The sequence below is a fragment of the Sparus aurata genome, unplaced genomic scaffold (assembly GCF_900880675.1).
Source record: "Sparus aurata unplaced genomic scaffold, fSpaAur1.1, whole genome shotgun sequence".
In the NCBI taxonomy this organism is placed as follows: Eukaryota; Metazoa; Chordata; class Actinopteri; order Spariformes; family Sparidae; genus Sparus; species Sparus aurata.
The window spans coordinates 177,501-198,781 of NW_022045115.1; the positions used below are offsets into that span (position 1 = coordinate 177,501).

A 21,281-nucleotide genomic window follows, 5' to 3' on the forward strand; every position below is an offset into this window, starting at 1 on the left:
TCCTCTGCTCACGGATTTTTCTTGTGTATCAACACTGTCAACCAATAGAAGGCCGGCTACTGTTGACCAATCAGATTATACCCGCTTCTTTGCGGATGCGTTCGCTGTACTTCAAGGAGCGTTGCATACGGACGGGCACTGTTTCTACCGGGTTTATCTACTTCATCCTCCAGGCTGTTAAATGTGGTGGTTCCCTTTATTTTATGACGACTTTTGGAATAAAGTATCAGTTAATCAATACACGAGCGCCCGTGCTTTTCATTACAATAGCTACATACATCAACATAAAGTAGAACAATAGCCGCTCTACTTTCGCCATATTAGCCAATAGCCAGTTTCCCAGGCAGCGGGATATGTTATATAGTATAAATAGTGAGGAGTGAGCATGATTGTGACGATAGTACAGCGGTTAAGAACTCCTGTACATGTTTTTGCATCATGGGACGCTGGTTCGCATCCATAGTGTATTTTTCATCACACCTTTTTAATCACATATGTTAACCCACCATCTCTTGTTAAGCGTTTGTCAGGGGGCCCATGAAGGAAGAAGAAGAAAAAAAGAAGAAAAAAAAACAGCTGTCCAGAATTGCCACAGGCCCTGTTTTTGTGAATGAAATATCTGGGGGCGGGTCAGTAAGGTAACACTGAGTGGCCTTGATGCCTATCAGTCATGATGAGTCGCGTCTCGTCACCTCTCTGATGTGTCTGCAGCTGAGCACTGTGATCCATGTCTCTCCCCGGCCGAGCGAGCTATCATACCGTAAAATACCAAATAATAGCGGCATTTATTTGTTTCAATCACTTAACAGACCAGGCGTTTATTTGGGAAAGGCGTTTAATTCCTTCCTCTCAAAATCCGGAATGAAAATGTCACAAACTTCGCCAGCTTCTCGGTGAAATCTCTCGCATCCTCCTGCAAGTTGCGGCGGAGGAAACGATTCATCAAACTAGCACTCGCTGCAAACTCCTCATCTCTGCTGTCTGTCACTCACGGTTTTCCCGAGTTTTCCTCTGCATATTTTATGACAGAAAGTTTGAATTTCAAGTCATACTTTTTATTTTGTTGCTGCACCGGAGCCATGGCGATCATCAGTGTGATACTGACTGACAGAAAGCAGCAAAACGCGTGAAAAAGGCGAAGAAGAAAAACGTGCCGTGTCAGTGGTCACGTCTTCTTCCTTGATTAAAAAAGAATAAATGAATTAGACCCAGCATTTATTTGGAACCAGCGGTTATTTATCAAAATATAAACCTGCATCGGCGTTTAAAGGGGACCCTGTGGTTAATTGACATGCGGCTATTATTTGGTAATACACGGTACATTTACACCCTGCTCTGTACGCCGGGCCAGGATGCGAACCAGTGTCCCATGATGCAAAAAGCATCATAAATTGATGTTCTTAACCACTATACTATCATCACAAACATACTAACCCTTCCGTATTTACACTATATAACATATCCTGCTGCCTGGGTAACTGGCTATTGGCTAATATGGCGAAAGTAGAGTCGCTATTGTTCTACGTGTAGCTATTGTAATGAAAAGCACGGGCGCTCGTGTATTGATTAACTGATATTTTATTCCAAAAGTCATCATAAATAAAGGGAACCACCACATTTAACAGCCTGGAGGACAGAAGTAGATAAACCCGGTAGAAACAGTCCCCGTCCGTATGCGACGCTCCTTGAAGTACAGCGAACGCATCCGCAAAGAAGTGGGGATATTCTGATTGGTCAACAGTAGCCGGCCTTCTATTGGTTGATAGTGTTGATACACAAGAAAAATCTGTGAGCAGAGGAGAGATCTGAGAGCAGAACTTGACCTGTGAGCAGGTGTGTGTTCCGAGTGTGTGCACTTAGATCTGAGCGCGCAGAGGGCTCATTTGAATGCGAGCGAAATTTTTGTGTGCAAGAAGGACAAATGTGAGCACAGGCATGTGATTTTTGAATTCAAGCAGACATTTTGAAAGAAAGAAGAAGACATTTAAGTGCGAGCACAAAATGTGAGAATGAGGAGAAAAAATCTGAGCACGCGAAGGAGCTGTGTCACTGAAAAGGAATGAAATCATGCTCTCAAACTGAAAATCTATGCTCTTGATTAATGACATGATTTAACTTCCATACCTGCCAAGCAGAGAGGTGTTCATTTCTGCAGCATGGGGGGGCAAGATACATAAAACCACTTCGATTCAGGAAAACTGTGTACCAGGGTTGCACAACCAAATCTAAGTTAAAAGTCCCTGTGTGCTAAGACAAAATCTGTTTTATGGTGCACTGCAGAAGACGAGTTGAAGAGTCTGGGTCTGTAGAGAGAAGCTGCTCTGTAGTCTGGTGGTACAACAGTGGATACTAGGACTGCACAATATGAGGAAAATCTTTGATGTGTGATAACACTGTTCAATATTGCGATGATGATATAACTTGCAATAAATAAACAAATATTGAAGTTTGCATATTTCTAACTATACAGTTAATGATGGCTAACGTTAGTTTTTAATTGTTCGTGTACAATGTTGGTCAAGTTACTTGGAAATAGTAATTAGTTACTGATTACTGATTACTTCTCCGAGAAAGTAATCCAGTTACTTTACTGATTACTTATTTTCAAAAGTAATTAGTTACTTTACTAGTTACTTTACTAAGTTACTTTTCAAAAACATGAGGCACAACCTGAATACGCTATAAAGCAATAGACCTTTCGTGGCAGCAGGAAATAAATGGACAACAGCCAGACATGAGAGAAACAAACCCAGTGTGAGCCAATATTACAGTAGCACCAGCTCCCAAAGGGCTTTGCATCACTACCCCCCTCTTCTAGTAGAGCTGGGTATTGTTAAGAACCTCATGATTCGATTTTGATTCTTTCGGTCGCAATTCGATTCAATATCGATTTGATTCAATACTGATTTAAATGCTTCGATATAGATTCAGTAATAAGCAGTAATAAACAAATAATTCATTAGAGTACCTGTTGATAATTTTCAAATTCAAAAAATTAATCTTAAATTATAAATCTTTCCTCTAGGAAGCTCTAGTTGAAATGTAAACAAAGGCACACGATGTTTTAAGTTATAAAATAGTGCAACCATAGTTACGCTGAGAAAGTGCCATTGTTTCTGGGACCTTTATGGTACATTTTTATCTGACATAAAGAGACATAACCGCAGTCCCTCCGCCCTCCGGCTAGACGCAAGTGGGTAACACGTTGACACTGACCCCCCTCTCTCCTCAGAGGAGAGTGCTACTCGCAGGCGCACGGTGCAGCGGCCAAGATGAGACCGGCTGCGCTGGGAGTTTACGTTACAGTCTGCGAAAGAGCGGTGCGTTAGACATCATCTACCCGCCTCCGCAGCTCCGACGGTGTTTCCGCGGCGCATCACCCTCCGACCCTCAAGCGAGATCGCGGGCGAGACGCTTCCAGCTGCTGGAGGCGGGGACCGAGAGCGACAGCCGCTGCAATCAGCCCTGCATACGTCATTGTCACTCACGAGACAGTCTCAAAAAAATCACGGTTAAGTAACGCAGTAACGCAGCCTGCTTGCGGTAAAGTAACAGTAATCTAATTACTGTTTTTGCTATTGTAATCCCTTACTTGAGGGACTTGAAAAAAGTAATCGGATTTCGTGTAGGTCTTTATGGTTGTATTGCAGGTAGTGGTGATGGAGGTTGGTTGTATTTCCTCTAGAAGTTGCAACAACTGCTCGGCATGTTTTACACAGTACCTGTGTTTGTACGTCGTCTTCTCTCCTGAATCCAAAAGAAGTCCATATAGCAGAAGTGCTGTTTCTCTTCACCACAGGGTCTTCATCAACCACATTTTCATCGCTTTTCTCTCCTCCCTCAGCCATCATAACCTGGCAACCACCACCTAACTGATGGTGATTAATTTTGTCAGGGTAGCTGGGCTTAGCTGGGGCTTAATCTGATTGGCCCTTGTATCCAGGGCTCTGTCTGATTGGCTAAATGTTGCCATGCTCAAGGTGCGTGCATGCCGCACGTAAACACACTGATTTTTCTTATTCATCATGTGTCAGGCAGTCTTTTGCATGTGTTGCACATGTTCATATCGCGACGATGAAAATTTCATTTATCGGGCAGCCCTAGTGGATACTTCTGTATTGTTTGCCAGACGGCAGCAGGGTAAGCAGGCTGTTGCTGTGGTGGTAGTTTTCTTTAAGCATAAACTTCTAGGTTGTGTTGGAGCTTTTCTGTAGCTGGGGCCTGTTGGGTGATGTGAATCTTCTCCATGCCAGAATGCAACATCTCCACTATTTTGAGATAATGAGTGAGTTTGATGACAGAAAAGCAACATTTTGAATTGCAAAGTGTTCCTTTATTCAGACATAAATGTGTCCTTTCACCCATTAGGTATGGCCTGCAACAGACGTATACTCTGGGAGCACACTAAAGGTCGTTACACATGTGTGCAGTGTGGCCACTCAGTAACCAACCGTAAGGAAATGACTCAACACATCAACACTCATCACAGCAGTAACAAACCTGCAGAAGACACAGGGAGCTCTGCCACTAGCACATAGTGTGGAAACAGAACCACTAATTTAAACTGGGAAGCAAGTGTTCCCCTCTTTTTGTCCTCTCATACTTATCCTCTGTTGATGGAATGTTCTTGGGGAGGGGATCCATATTGTCCTCACATTTGAAAACACTCATTACCTTGATGGGTCCTTTCCACTATTCTTTTAATGGCATTCTGTAGTAGAACAATGTCATTCATTCAATGTAAATAAGTTGCCGGAATTTGATGCTGTAAGATGCTTGATGTGCAAATTCCAGATGAACTGAATTTGGGTTTAAAGGATCAAACACTGAAAGAGAGAGTGTGTGTGTTTTTAAAGCACACCACAAGTGTTTCAAGCATCAATTCTTACTTTACATTAATAGAACATACAATATACAGGTTGACTTTGAATCAACATTGTGGCTTATTGTGTAAGGTCAATGTTTGCTCTGAACATAAAGATTAATGTTACTGCATTGAAGAACATGTAACTGTATAAATAGTCTCTGCTATAATAATCGTGGTCCCACCCAGAAGGTTGTACATTAATGTACTGTTGCAGATGGATCAGTACTTCTTAGGAGAGCTGACCACTGTAGTTAAACAAATTTTACCCAAACAAGACAATGAGTTTCCCATTTGCAGCAGTGAATTTCTTTAGATTTGGTTCTCCGTAGATTATTTTCTCCAAATTCTTACTCGAGCGTTGTACCGGGTTACAATGAATATAGAACACAGTGCTGCGCGCAGATGTTAACAGTTCTTGAAAAATAGTACAGTTCTGTGGCACAGCAGAAGACGTCAAAGTAGATCAGGGTTTGATACACCCACACACTAGTTTGTAAAAACATTCACTAACATTGCCAGTTGCATTAAACTTGCCACTAATGCCAGCCAGTAAATGAACTCTGAGCTGCACTTAGATGCTATACTTTGCCTTTGTGCTGGATTCTTGAAACCCCTTAACAAGAAAGACAAGGTAAAAAAAAAGCAGTTTTTATTTGAGTCAGAATAAGTCGATACAAGCACTTGATTGTTCAGTGCCAAGAGATTTTGGTCAGCTCAGGCTATTCACCATGTTTCGGTTCATCTAAACATGCTCCTAAATAACAACCATCTCTGACTTATTCTTTCCATTTCATTAGCATTACATGCCCACCAGGCAGTGAGCTTTACAATAATTAAGACATCAAGACAATACCACATGACAAGAGGTCCCACTTGATCATTAAAATGTATTATTAGAGATTACCACATGCAGATTGAAGTGCTGTTTTCAGTAAACTAATCCCATCACATGGATAAAGGAGAGTCACTGTCAACAAATAATCTATGTATGCATTTGTTAAAAAGCAGGGGGGGGGGGCATGACAGCATGTCCTATAATTTTTTTGTATGTGGGTTTTAAGAAGAAAAATGCTTTTATGCTCCATCTCATTGTCTCATGTAGTTTCATTCTGTACATTTGTTAATAAATCAAAACCTGCTGGAAATTAATGCGCTTTTATTTTTTTTCATGTGATGGCAGGTTTAGAGAAAAAAAAAAAAAAACTTGGTAAACAAGTGAATACAAAAAAGATTACGTGCCAACTGTCCAATCCCTAGATCAGGCAATGTTGATTCTTTGTGTTTTATTACCACAACTTTGATTAGCTCAGTTCTCTTGAGGCTTTAAAAAAATCTCTTCTGGTCAATTGCGTACATCTTTCCTGCTGGAAGCTTCCGGAAAAATAAACTGTTGCCTCTGCTCATGTTGCCCTGAAATGAAGAGAGGAGAGAAGTGTTTAGTAGCTGCTGGTTTTGCAGTATACATGTAACCAAAAGGCCAATCCTTTTTTGTCCAACTAAATTTTGTCAGAACTAGTACTGCCACCCAGCGGTAATATGTTGTGTTTTAGAGGTAATTTAATATAAAAGGTATTAAGTGTATTTGGGTGCTAAATGGATGTAGAATTGCAGTGAGAAACATGCAGTATTCACTTGGAGTATACTGTCATGTTGGTCTATGTGCAACATCTATTACACATCTGTCAGCCCTAGATGAGACACCTCTCCTCTAGGGATGAATAGTTTTCCAGTTTTGCTAGTCCGAACCAGTGTCCAACCTAAACTTGTCTGATTTTTATTTAGTGAACCAACTGAACCAGCATTTATCTGGTATAGGGGGAGAGAGCTAGCAAAATGTGTCTAGTTAGCAGGAGCCCTGGGGTAGCCAATTAACAAGCCACTGCCAAAAATCAGGGCTTTATGTTTGTACATTTGCAGTGATTTATTGTAAAAAACTCATCTGCACTTGAAATGTAGCTACTGCCATCCTTTCTCCAGTTGTACTGAGCAGTCTTGGTGGAATGGTTTGTGTGAGAAAAATAAAATGTGTTACAGTTGTCTTGAGTTGTGTTGCATGCAAGTATAACGAGCACTAGGTACATCATAGGAGGACAAGCCCCATTAGTTTTGATGAGAGCTGTTCAGTGGTACATGGAGATAAAAAAGGTGGACCTCATGGGTATGGAAATGACCTGGATCCTCCAGATTGTGCAATTGCTCTATAGAACAAGTGACGTAGGGACTTCAGCCAGCTGAGATGGCCAACTTCTGGTTTAGCCCCCAGCAGAATTGAATAGGGATAAAATCGTTTAATTGTGCGGCTCTTCTACACTGAATGGTTCAAATTGTAACACTAAGTCATTTCACAGGGGTTGTGATGCTCTTTTTGGTCTCCAGTGCAGTGACATGATTTGTTTGGCTATTATGTCAAATTGCCGCTCATCCTGGGGCAGTTGACGTCAAAACTGACAGTAGTGCACCCTTTGCATCCTGGACACCCAGTGCTTTTCATGACATCTGCATTTCTCCAGTGTTTGGATGCATTTACCTCTCTGCTTAGATGCCTCCAGCAGTCCACCCAGGTGGGATACACTGATGCATAGGGTGGCAGGCCACCAGCAAGCCTGTGGAGACAGTGGAAGTATGACTCTGTTTGGTCTAACACTAAGGAGGAGTCACAGCAACAAATAATCTGCCAAGCCAACTCACCCGCAATTATTGACGGCCATGAGGTTGGACACCAAAACAAAAGGGTATGTGAGCATACTGGCAAAGAACTGGAAGAAAAAAGCAGAGGAGGAACATGACTACAAGCTAGAGACAGACTGGCGTGCTGCTGAGACAGCCATAGTTGTCACTCACCCCTGTCACAGCCTGAGAGCAGTTCTTGATTTCTCCTGTGTGACTCATCTGGACACAAGAACAGATGAACAGTGTTAATTCTATATTTCAGCTTTGACTGAAATATACACAAGCCCTCAACCCTCAATGCCCTTTTACATAATTTTGCTCCGGCCCCGATACTGCCTCTGGAGGTAGTATCAGGGCTGTATTATTGGAGAACTGAACCAGTATGAAAGGATAAGCCAGCGGCACAGAGCAGGGGCGTGTAGATGGGACGGTCAGTTAACAACACAGGTCCTTCACTCAACTTAATACAGAGAAATGTCTCACAAAGCAACGTTACAGAACCAAACAAAAGTAACGTAGTAACTGTAACTGTCTTTGGCAACTTACATGAGGAAAAAAATACTGCAGAAATACGTGGAGGTGTGAATTCACGGCGGTTCGTCTTTGAGGCAGAGATGCTTTGCTCTGTGTGAATCATGATTGGCGGAGAATTGGCGAACCGCGGCTGCAGCTTTTATCCGTCTTCTCCTGTGTGAATAGGGCTATGATCTGCCTCATCCTGGTTGGTTACTGTTATTTTTAATCCATCGAGGACAAACAATCATGAGAAGGACCAGTATGCCAGTAGAATATTAACATAAGAGCTTCGTCTTTCGGAAAACTGATCAGCGGGTGTTCAGAACACTCACATACAACGACCATGGAGTGACACTCCCAAACCACCGCACCAACCTGGACCATTTTGCCACAACACTGGATTTGGTGGAAATGCAGCCTGAGACTGCACCATAACAAAAGGTGAAAAAAGGAACGGTGTCTGCAGTGTTTCCCCCCCCCCCCATTTTTGTAGCAGCGGTGCTCTGAGTCGGTAACCTAGCAACACTATCCAACAAGCACAGTAATTCGCTCACGACATGGGGGGGTAAACAATAAAATCAGACATCACAGACAAGGATCTAAAGGATATTTATTTGGTACATATCTTTATTATAGCCTTAGTAAGGCTGCCTAACTATACAAATGTTGCTGTCTGCATGACACCTGGCTTCAATGAGTCGCCTGTTCCAGCCTTTGAATAGGATGACAAGGATTTCGGTCACTCAACTTAAACGGTGACTTGTAAAAATTATGCAAATAGCAGTAATGACAATAATAATCGATTTCAAGATAACTTGGGGTATAGTGCTTTCACTGTGTGCTTATTAAATTTGCCATTCACCCATGAAACATCACCCACAAAAATCACGTCTTTTCTTTTTTTTGCAGAATGCATATAGGGGAAACACTGGTGTCTGAATACTTTCTGAATGCACTGTAAATGTTTCCTGACTGGTGTATTTCAGGCACATTTTTTTGACCAAACCTCTATTAAACAAAACAGAACCTTTAAATTGGATTGAGAGGTATGAAACACGTGGCATACCGAGTCATCTATGGTGTATGTATTGATGAGGTGAGCCAGCAGGTTACAGATCCACAGAGACAAGACGTCTCCGAGCAGGCGAGGGATCAAACCACTAAAAAGAAACAAATACATTTCTGATCACAACATATTTCATATGAAGACAAGAATCAGCATACTGGGTATGAAAGACACTTGCAAGACAACAGACAAAGCACATGCCATTTATGAACGATTACAAGCGAGAACAAGACATTACCGAGACCAGAGAGTACCGAGACCGAGACTAGGCCAAGACATTTGGAGGTCGAGACCGAGACAAGACCAAGACATTTAGAGGTCGAGACCGAGACAAGACCAAGACCTTTCTTTTGAAACAATGGCCCTCATTTATCAATCTTGCGTGAAAACGGGCGCAGATCTGAGCGCAGAATTGGTCGTACGACAGGACACATGTGTGATTTATAAAACATTCGTATCTGACCAATCTCAGCGTACAAATGAGCGGGTCTTGATAAATGTGGCGGCTGAATTCGATCGTCATTAACATGTTACGCCCTTAAATATTCCTGGTTCAGAGGCCTCGCCCACTGAGGTCAAACATGGAGAGAAGAAACACTGGCAAGAAAATAAACTTTTTCGAGATGGAGCTCGGCATCCTGACATCCGAGGTGGAGCAAAACAAAGATTTGCGTTTTGGCAGTCTGAAAAATGGAATTAAAGGAGGTCATAAAAACGCTGTATGGAAGAGAATAACGGAGGCAGTCAACAGCGTTGCCAGAGGAACGGACTCCGGCTTAGGTGACGCAGACGCAGTCGCGTCAGAGCCAGAGCAGAATGGTAACTAACAACCCCCTTTTGCTTGCATTGTAAAATCTATCAAACTCTGACTGTTCACATTTCCTACACATAATTAGGCTTACACATGTTACATGGGTATACATTTTTATTGTATTTTTAAATGCTTCACAGCCAGGCACCAGCATCATGTCGGCCAGGTCTCCTCCCCAGAGCGCGTGCCCTCTGGCCCCGGTGCTGCTCCCAGACCAAACATCATCACAGCAGAGGTCCTGGACAGACAAATAGAAATATGCAGTTTATTGGCCTCAGTTGTCGGCGCACATGAGGCAACAAATAACACATTAAAAGAAATTAATGAAACTCTAAAAGAGCCTTAATAAAGTCTAAAAATGACTAAATGTTGTCCATTTTCTGTGTTTATTATGCCTTTAGCCAATTCCACCAATAATTCACATTACTGATTAAATACTGCAGAGCATTTGCAAGAGTTTAAGGTATACTTTACGTTTTAAAGGTGATGAATGAGGTCCTGTCTCCTCCGTATAGCCCCCAGTGGAGGCTGTGCTGGCCACGGTTCCATGGGCATTGGCTCATCTGGCTGCGCCGGCACATCGAAGGCACTCACTCCATTCACTAATACAATGTTGTGCAAAACTTGACAGGCCAAAATGATATCGCACACTTTCTCAGGGGTATACAGCAGCGTTCCCCCTGCTGGTCCGAGACAGAGCCACCTGCCCTTCAGCAACCCGAAGCAGCTCCACTGTGACCCGTGTGCGTGTGTGCGCACTGTGTCTGCGTTCCTGCTCTGTAGCAGGGTTATTAGGTATTCCATTAATTAGTTGTCACGTAGCCTATCATATTTTATATTACAAAAAAGTGGTAGCCTTTCAGTAAGAATGTGGGCTTTTAAAAAAAATGTTTTTGTTTTATTCGTTTTAAGAACCCGTTTTGATCTGATCTAAATATGTGACTGCTTATGCTTAATGACAGCTGAGGTTTGTTATTTTCAGACTCAGCCAGATTTTGCTGTGCTGCACCGCAAATCCACAGACTCAAATTTGCGTACACGATCTCAGACCTGACGTGAGATTTGATCGTAGCTCCCGCTCACGTTCAGATTGATAAATGCCGAAGTTTGCGTAGAAATGGTCGTACGCACGTTTTTCTGTCGTACGTTCGTTTGATAAATGAGGGCCAATGTGTTTTAAACCATTAATTTTGCCTGATTTATATTTTACCCTTACATTATTCCTCAATGCCTGTTCTTTCTATACTAGCACACACAACTCCAGTTTGACTTGACAAAGCCTTGTGTGTGTATCACATATTTTGGGGAAGAAATATGGCCCATTTCATCGATGTTGTTCTGTTATCTTGCTTGTGATAACAAGGCTAATAAAGTCAGTGCTTTGAAAGTTAGCAAATAAATGCCTAAACCGATCATGGAAAGAGTTGAGCTTAATTTTGCTTGTGGCCCACAATTATATATGGCCCAATGGCAGCACGACACACGCCCCGACACACCTATATACACCTCCCAAAGGACATTGTTGCAGGACACCATAACCATAACTGTGACATTTCTAATTCTACAATTCTATTGTATCCAGTTATCTTCCTTCTCTACCTACTACAATTGTCTTTTTATAACTGTATTAAAGTAATGGGTAAATACACCTTTACATTGTAGCAGTGGACTGAGTTTATTCAGGCAGGGTTTTCTCATGTTACTCACAATACACTTCAAGCAGAGTCATTTTAAGTTACATGACCTCTTGGAATTTTTTTTACCATCTAAATGCCTTGAAGGACACACAATGAACATTGTGCAAAATAGTAAAGCCCGACCGATTTATTTGTAGGCCGATTTTATCGGCCAATATTAGCCTATCAGCATATATATTGTCTGATATGAAGACATTATTTTTAAGAACTACAAATACAGAATGGAGAAAGTCACTCCAGCAGAGTGCATTTCAACGGGGGATAAAACAGCTGGTGTCAGGAAATGTAACAGCTTCCTCACTAATGGTTAAACTATAAACCAGCACAAAAATGACAATTACCAACATAACATAAACCACCATGTTCTGAACAGACAGTGTCAGTTACACTCACACTGACACCAAGCAGGTAGCAGCTGCAGCTGGGGGAAATCTTTACACTACCAGTGATTATTAGCTTATTATTAGGTTGTTACCTGTTTTTGAGAGGGTACTTTTGCACTCTTATCAGTAAAGCATGGACAAAAAAAACAGCAATGGTCTTGACCGGTCTTGTTAAAAAAACCTGAGTCCGCCCAGTCCGAGACCGAGACAAGACCGAGGATAAATGCCCTCGATTCCAAGACAAGACATAGACCCTCAAAAAATGGTCTTGAGACCGGTCTAGAGTACTACAACACTACTGCCAACTTCCTGCTCTCACTCCAACAGTAAGAAAAAGCTAAATACTATTCCTTAAAAAGGCACCTTGTGGAACTTCAGTGTGGTGCTGGAAGCCGGTCATTAGTTTATGTTTGTGGACTCTATTTCTAACATTAGCTACTGTTGTTTTCTGTTAGGGGAATAGAGAGAGGGACTGTGACATATCACATCCTTTTGATTGTCACTTAAAATCTTTCCTGAGTCCTTCACAAAGAACCCCAAAGTCCAGTAGCATTAAACAACTTCAACAAATCCTCCACAAGCTTGTGTAGGCAGGGTAGGACTCGCATATGACCAATAAAAAAGTAATACAATGCCATAGTCTTAAATTAATAATGGTGACTAGCAAAAAAAAACAATTGTTTTGGGTTTGAACCTCGATAGTTATTACTGAGCCAAATGTTATACTTTCATTAAATGTTTTTGTTATTAGGCCATATTGGCAATTACTTACTAAAAGGGGTGGCATCTTCTTCCGTCACTGATTGTAATAAATGATCATATAATATTGCCTGAAATCAGTCACAAGCCCCTGATTTAAATATCATTGTGGCAGACCTTTTGTCCGATTATCATGACAGAGCCCTATGAAGTTGAGCGTGCTTTTGAATGACTACAACAATGCACAGTTGATTGAACAAAAATCCAGTAATATGTCATTTAGTGACAAAGTTTGATTTTTGTTAAGCGTTTATGTAGTTATGAAGGCAGCACTTCATCCGGCTGGAAATATTAGTTGTTTTTCACTTTAGGTGTGTGGTTTTGGGAATTGTGGTGTGTGTGTGTGTGTGTGTGTGTGTGTGTGTGTGTGTGAGAAAAAGACAAGAGGAGTCAAACTTACGCAAAGAAGCCCAGTATGCCTTCTTCTCTGTAGACTGTGATGATGGAGTCAAACACCCCGCTGAGAACAGAAGAAAATATACGTTTTAATAACTTTCATGGCGCTGTTCAGTAAGATTTAGATCTCAAACATTATAAATGTACCTGTATTTTGTTTCTCTCCCAATAAACTGGACCATACATCGCAATGTAATTACTGAAAAACAAGTAAAGGAAGAAATATTTGACATGCAGACTAGTGTCTTCCCACTCAAATTTGCCAGATCCGAACGGAAAATACAATTGAAACCACCCCAAAAGACAACCTCTGAAAGTATCACACACATGTTTTTTTTTTGTATGTCAGTTCAAGCTTTCTGGAAGACTCAGACTGTTGCAGACATTCCTGACATACCATGAAAGGGATGTGTGACAATGGTGGCACAGGAACGAGCTATCATCTCCTTGGTTGTCTGTGGAAAAGGAAAAAAAAAAAAGCAAATGAAACGTATGTATGTAACGAGGTGAAGATGCCAATACGCAATCATATGCATTTTTATTTCACAAAGATTAACTCACAAAAGTAAAGAAGCTAGTTTTAAAATCGCACCCAGAAAGTACACATAAGGTACAAGAAAGATAATCCACTGAATTTCACAAGAAATGCAAAGATGGAACTATTTTTATAGAAAGTGTTACAGTTACACAATATATGGCCACATTAGACACTGAGGTTAAAATGTATCCTTTTGAGTTTTCTTGTGTACAGTAAAGAAAAAGAAAACAATAATTATGCACCTAAATGCATTGTGTGTATTCTTGAGGTTTGACAAACACACTGAATGCATTTCCTTCATAATAAAACATTTGCCAAACTGAATTTTGAAAAGGTGCATTGTTTACATGTGTGTTTGCTAGCCTGCAGTCTCCTTCATGGCATTTGTTGGCACATTGCTCTGGTACTTTCACATTACTGCCACCAACTGGCAATTACTGGAGGAGCCTGAAACTGGAAGCAGGACTGTGTAACGTGCTGCCCACATGCATGTTTGTGCATGATACAAACAAAATTGGGTCTGACTGGCAGACTACCAACAAAAGTCCACTGCTAACCCAGGATGCTCTAATTCACTGTCTGCATCTTAACTGATATTTTAAGAATTAAAAATGCATTAAATGACAAAGTAAAAACAATACATTACATAAAACATTTGTAAAGACACTATGGGTTAAAAATGCATTTAAAAAGGTTCAATAAAAAGATAAATAATGTGATGAAGTGTTATAAAAGTTACAGGCACTTCACACAGGCCGCCTGAGTTTTCTCGTCTGATGTGTTCTCATCTATCTCATAACTTGTATGCGTCTTACCTCGTTGACAACGTGCTGTAGGGAGCCCTCCACAGCCTTCTGCTGACTGGCCACTACCTGATCAACAGCAACAAACCTCAATATCATACATCTTTACAGATTTTTCTTGCCTTTTAATGCCAAAACACAGCAGACAGGTCCCCTAAAACAAGGGCAATGAGAGATGGTGGATGACACGTAGCAAGGACAAGGACAAGGTTCATGGCCAGACACTGCATTTATGTCCGGTGCCATAATCCTTAGGCCACAAGAGGGGACAGGGATCATCCATCTTGTGTCCATTTTAGGGTTAAAACCCCAGGCAAGTATAGAGCCCTATTGAGTTTGTGCCAGTTTATAATTATTATTATCTAACAGTTGTTATGTGGCTCAAATTGCCGTGAGATGAAACAAGCTAGAAAATAAAACTTGTCCCAAATATTGGGAATTATGTGCAATGCTTCCCAAGAAAATAGTCAGCTAGATAGTGGAGTTGGAATAAATGCCCCAAAGCGCATATCTCAAATCAAAATCAATGTGCTCTAAAAAGAAGCCATAAAGGCCTGCCATGATGGATTTTTCCCCATTTGTATAATGTTAAAACAAGTCATGTGACTCTACTTTTTGATTTCTTAAAAAAAACATAAATTGCGAGATATCCTTATCCCAAAGTCCTAAAATAAAAAATAAAAACGGAACGCAGCACACAACAAATCAAGTTGATGAGGTAAAATGTTAAATACAGTGTATTGTCTTTGCACCGTTTTCAATTTACGTCAAAAAAGGATTAGCAAATGATCACATTCTGTTTTATTTATGTCTTATTCAACTTCTTTTGGCTTTGGGGTTGTATTCACTGTATTTAAAAGTAACATCTGAAATGTGTCATCTCATTTGTAAAAAAAATAAACAATAAATCTGAAATAAAGATTACCTGAGCTGTTGTTTGTTCCTGACATTTCTGTAAGACAGCAGCGGTTAACATTATAAAACTGTAATGATAATAATAATAATAATAATAATAATAATAATAATAATAATATATACTGAATAAATGTGATGTCATCTTCAATAAAGGAAGTGATAAAGGTAAGCGATAAAGGTAAGCCAGTTTCTGATGGCACTCACAGGGTATATACATATAGCACAAAAAGTAAGGAAATGTGTGTTTAGATTATTCACATTAGATCAGATACTCAGATGATTTATTTGCTATAACAATGCTTCTTTGCAAATAACTTTATACCGTTGTTTGGCAGAGAGGATTTGGCAAATATGTCATGGGCGTAACACACATACTCATCCCAGAAATGCATGTTCCTTACAAAATGTGGCACCATTTCTAAAGAAAACAAACTGGCATTTCAATGGTATAAGATGTATTGCCAAGAAGCATTGATAAAAGAAATAATCTACCAAACACAAATGTTCTTAATTTTTGTGCTATGTTTACATTGTACCCTGGTGTGTACACATTCATGATATTGTAAACTGTATTGCAATGGACCAATCAGTGCCCAGACTGACTACATTTATTGGCAAGTCCAGCTTCTTATGCCATAAAATAGCAACACCTCCTGGAATTCTACCTCTATTCCCATCCCAAGGTCAGTTGTAGACATCACCGACCCAAGAAAATAATTAGGAGTTTTGTTTCTCCCAAGTTCTATTTTGCTAAATTTGATTTAATTGGAAGTCTATTGCATACACGGTCCTCCAAAAGTCTGTCAACAACCATGCGGCAAGCTTCATCCCCTGTACCCTGGCCCATATGCAGGCCTCAACAATTGTATAACATCACCTGAATGGACATTTTTTTAGATTAATGAGTGTACATAGCACCAATAAGCACACTCATCCATCATGATAGGGCAGAGAAATACAGTGGGGCAAAAAAGTATTTAGTCAGCCACCAATTGTGCAAGTTCTCCCACTTAAAAAGATGAGAGAGGCCTGTAATTTTCATCATAGGTACACTTCAACTATGAGAGAAAGAATGGGGGGGAAAGAATCCAGGAAATCACATTGTAGGATTTTTAATGAATTAACCCTCTGGACTCTATGCTGGCCATTTGTGTCCACCTCACTTCCTTTTTGTGGATCATTTTAGCTGTGTTAATGCATATGGAATGATATTTCCCAAGGGTCTGGATTTTTGGCTGATCTTTCAATTTTCAAAACCTGCTCTTTAAATATGTCAATATTATACTGTGTATCTACAATTGTACCTTATGGCTCTATCGTGGACACTTTTGGCCAATTGAAACCCATTAAAACCACATTTTTTAATTCCTTGTGATTTACAGTATAAAATCATATAATTTAGGTAAAATGGCTTTCATTCTAAACTCAACACTTGAAAATTTTAGTTTTTAATGTTTTTTACCAGATTGTGTCATTTGTCCATTTTTGGGCAAGGGAGCAATTTCAGTTAATATTCTTAGTTTCCACTAGGGGCGTATGATGGCTTCCTGCACTCCAATGTAGCAAATGAATGACACAATTTTGACATAGGTGTGATCCTAAGGATGTCAGGTAATGATGTGTGTTTGTGCATGAAAAAAAAAATTTTGTATTAGCAAGATAAAGTGACATAAATTACAGTGTATCATACCATACAAGTTTTGGTGAATTACTCTTGGTACAGGTTATTGAGCTTTGAGTTTCCAAGGCAAACCTGGCTGTGATGCACAGGTTGAAAACACCTGTAACTTTGATCTTTTCATAAAAAAATGCCACACACAACTACACCATAGCCTTTACATACTCAAAAAGCTGCTCTCCAAAAAAAAAGGATCACAGGTCATCTTGACCTCTGGCTTCTGGGGAAACAAAAACAAAGTCTGACACTGTTTATAAATCTGTCCTGGAGTTTTTGCAGGTGCAGTCAGTACTAATGCTATAAGTGAGCCTATCAGCTCCCAGATCCTTCTTTATCTGCAGGATGGCGAGAAGGTCATATGCCCTGACTGAAGCACTTGAGTATGTGATTGGCTCAGAGAGTAAAGATGGAGAGAAATCCTCTGCGGTTGAGGAGGAGAAATCTTCTACCCAAGATGAGGACACGTCCTCTCCTGAAGATGATGGGACACCTTCCTCAGAGGATGACAGCAACACCACTGATGACGACTTCCAGCCAGTGCCTGGTTCCTCTTCCTCAGAGGAAGAGGACGGTACAGACACAGCGATGGAGGCCGATCAGCTGATGGCAGAGACAGAGGGGCTGGCGGGTGAGTGGATGTCTCGTCATGGGAAAATTGTGTGGTTTCCCACTGCTGAAGAGACCTTGCACCACAATCCAGTATCCACTGGTTTCACCCCAGAGCCCACCCTGTATGCAGTTGCCCATATCAGCAACCTGAGGTCTGCCTTTGAACATTTTATTACAGAGGAGATCATTCAGCTGCTGTGCACCAACACAAACCTGCATGGAAGGCGAAGGTGTGAGGATTGGAAGAATGTGGATGAAGTGGAGATGAGAGTCTACATTGGGATTCTGATTCTGGCTGGCGTCTACCGCTCAAGACATGAAGCAACACGTGGCATGTGGGATGCCAAGACAGGACGGAGCACGTTTTGTGCCATGATGCCCCTCTACAGCTTCACTCAGATCAGCGCTAACATCTGCTTTGATGACAGGCTCTCCCACCCAGGACGCTTCAGGAATGATAAACTTGCTGCATTTCGCACCCTGTGGGAAAAGTGGGTTGCTTGCCTCCCCCTCTTATTTAATCCAGGGGTTGATGTGTGTGTGTTGATGAGCAGCATGTTGCATTCATAGGTCATTGTGGACTTCGACCAGTTGCGTGCACAGACCTTTTGAAAGGCAGGGGCAAAAGGCAAAAAAAGGGCACATACAGCAAGTTCTTGCGACTGAAGAGGGCACAGTAGCGCACGTTTTGGCTCCGAGGAGGGCACTTTAGTGCCTGATTTTGTCACCCAAGAGGGCAGTTTATCATGTTTTAACCAGCCAAGGGGGCAGTTTGTTGTGTTTTGCCAACCAAGAGGGCACTTTAACGCACTTTTTGGCTCCCAAGAGGGCACTTTAGCAAGCATTTTGGCACCCAAGAGGGCACTTTAGTGTGCATTTTCCAACAATTAGGCCACTGCCCACCCCCCCATGCACACCACTGACATCTACAATATATTCCCAACAAGCCTGCACAGTATGGCATTAAAATCTGGTTCACCTGTGATGTGGCAACCTCCTATGCCTGGAGCATGGAGATTTACATGGGAAACGACCCAGTTAATTCTGGAATTGATTAAAATTTTGGATTTCATGATCAGGACTGATGTCAAATTTGAAAAAAGGAGCAAATATTTTCAGTATATAGTGTTTGTATATAGCATTTTGTAAGCAAACAGGAGGTGGACACTTTTGGCCATGCATAAGCTAAGAGGGAGTTTTTATGTTTTTTCTGCCACTGCACAAAAAACTAATGAAGCATAAAAATCATTGATATTGCTTATTATTGACAACCATTTAGCTGCAATGATGGTTAAAGAATAATTCAGGTAGCATGTATTATTTTGTAAAAACATGGTGATTTAATGCTATTCTCCCTTATAAATCATCAGAATTATGTTATCTAATAGGCATTTAAAGGGTTAAAATTCAGAATTTATATGAAATTTTAGTTTTCATGACCAGGACCGATGCAAATTTAAAAAAACTGGTAAAAAAAATTTGAATTTTTTCAATATATATATTAGTTTTATAGCATTTTGAAAATGTAAACAGGAGGTGGACACTTTTGGCCACGAACAAGCTTAGAGGGAGTTTTTTCTACTTTGCCTTCCCTGCACAAAAATAACAATGCATAATAATCAATGTTGGTGTTAATCAGTTACATATCTCAGACTGTGTTATTGATAATACAAGATAAACCGGTAGCACTGAGAAGATAGGCAGTGATCATTTTTGTGGTAGTTTTCCAACAAGCGCATTGTGCAAACAAATTCGCATTTGAGGGGTTAAAAAATTAAAAATTAATAAATTTTTTGTACTTATGACAAGAACTGATATTAATAAAACATTTTATGCAGTAAAAGTATCAAAAAACATACAAAATCCCAAAAATTACAGAGTTGCATCCAAAGAACACCATACCTACTGTGAAGCATGGGGGTGGAAACATCATGCTTTGGGGCTGTTTTTCTGCAAAGGGATCAGGACGACTGATCCGTGTAAAGGAAAGAATGGGGCCATGTATCGTGAGATTTTGAGTGAAAACCTCCTTCCATCAGCAAGGGCATTGAAGATGAAACGTGGCTGGGTCTTTCAGCATGACAATGATCCCAAACACACCGCCCGGGCAACGAAGAAGTGGCTTCGTAAGAAGCATTTCAAGGTCCTGGAGTGGCCTAGCCAGTCTCCAGATCTCAACCCCATAGAAAATCTTTGGAGGGAGTTGAAAGTCTGTGTTGCCCAGCGACAACCCCAAAACATCACTGCTCTAGAGGAGATCTGCATGGAGGAATGGGCCAAAATACCAACAGTGTGTGAAAACCTTGTGGAGACTTACAGAAAACGTTTGACATCTGTCATTGCCAACAAAGAGTATATAATAAAGTATTGAGATGAACTTTTGTTATTGACCAAATACTTATTTTCCACCATAATTTGCAAATAAATTCTTTAAAAATCAGACAGTGATTTTCTGGATTTCTTTTTTTTCTCATTTTGTCTCTCATAGTTGAGGTATACCTATGATGAAAATTACAGGCGTGTCTCATCTTTCTAAGTGGGAGAACTTGCAAAATTGGTGGCTGACTAAATACTTTTTTGCCCCACTATACACCTTCTGGCCAGAGGTCTGGATTGCACATTCTGCCGAAGGAGCAGATATATTTTTTGACCAATAACCTGACAAATGTAATGCCCAGGAAGTTTCAGCATCTAGGTCTGATGAAATCTTAAAATGTATATCATTACATCCTCACTTTTAGCTTAAGAACAAGCTGAAGCTATAATGGTGATGGTGCACTCAATCTATTCAGACCTACCTGCACAACTCTGCTGTGTACAATGGTGCCAATGGTGCCAGCACAGAGCCTTGGACCAAGCCCTTTGAAGAGACCCACTTTTCCATCAATCTTGATGATGTGCTTTGCTGAAACATTCACACAAAACAAAGCAGAACACGTTATAAACAGGATTTTAAAACAAAGCTAAATCACGTAGATGGAAAACAGATGGAAACCCCAATCCTGTCTTTTAAAAAAATTCAGATCTCACAATCAGTACGTTGTAGGGATCAACCGATATGGATTTTTTAGGGCCGATGCAGATTTTTTTTCACTAGCCTTAGCTGATGACCGATACGGACTGCCGATTTTCTTGAGCTGATATTTGAAGCCGATACTACTTTTGCTCCCGCAATTTACATCATAAAAATTACACAATGATGATAACAAATGTTACAAGTCTTAATTTAAAAAAAAGGAACATTTATTGAAAAAATGTGAGGTAGAACAAGAACAAGTAAACAATATTTAACAAATATTAAAAACAGGTAAGGTACAACAGCTCTGCGAAATGCTGCCACACTGGATTGGTTTTCTGCTCTGCCATTTCTTGCAGCATCTCCAGCAACACGGAGCTGCCTGTGGACACCGGTCTGTAAATAATGCCGGATCGGCAAACGCAGCAGCCCACATCGGCCGATGCCGATACACGTAAAACCTGCAAAAACTAGTACGTTGCCATTAGGGATGGGTACCTTTCACATTTGAACCGATACTCGGTACCGGTATATATATATATATATATATATATATA

General features: G+C 40.7%; 2 protein-coding genes across 4 annotated transcripts in view; one reads left to right on the forward strand and one right to left on the reverse strand.

Moving 5' to 3' along the window:
* Positions 1-6,012, forward strand: part of znf414 (zinc finger protein 414) — an 8,405-nt gene extending 2,393 nt beyond the window's left edge. For both annotated transcript variants that reach the window (XM_030410660.1, XM_030410661.1), the window contains one exon: positions 4,369-6,012. In XM_030410660.1, coding sequence (XP_030266520.1) covers positions 4,369-4,538 — 170 coding nt within the window. In that variant the 3' untranslated portion in view covers positions 4,539-6,012. The remainder of the gene's footprint in view (positions 1-4,368) is intronic.
* The window catches only part of mtch2 (mitochondrial carrier homolog 2), a 22,656-nt gene continuing 6,874 nt past the window's right edge, over positions 5,500-21,281 (reverse strand). The window contains exons 3-13 of one of the 2 annotated variants that reach the window (XM_030410662.1): positions 20,507-20,613; positions 15,432-15,458; positions 14,519-14,575; positions 13,563-13,620; positions 13,313-13,364; positions 13,170-13,229; positions 9,120-9,213; positions 7,709-7,756; positions 7,556-7,623; positions 7,395-7,470; positions 5,500-6,277 (exon numbers count right to left, since the gene is read on the reverse strand). In XM_030410662.1, coding sequence (XP_030266522.1) covers positions 6,191-6,277; positions 7,395-7,470; positions 7,556-7,623; positions 7,709-7,756; positions 9,120-9,213; positions 13,170-13,229; positions 13,313-13,364; positions 13,563-13,620; positions 14,519-14,575; positions 15,432-15,458; positions 20,507-20,613 — 734 coding nt within the window. In that variant the 3' untranslated portion in view covers positions 5,500-6,190. The remainder of the gene's footprint in view (positions 6,278-7,394; positions 7,471-7,555; positions 7,624-7,708; positions 7,757-9,119; positions 9,214-13,169; positions 13,230-13,312; positions 13,365-13,562; positions 13,621-14,518; positions 14,576-15,431; positions 15,459-20,506; positions 20,614-21,281) is intronic. The other variant, XM_030410663.1, reaches the window with a different exon arrangement.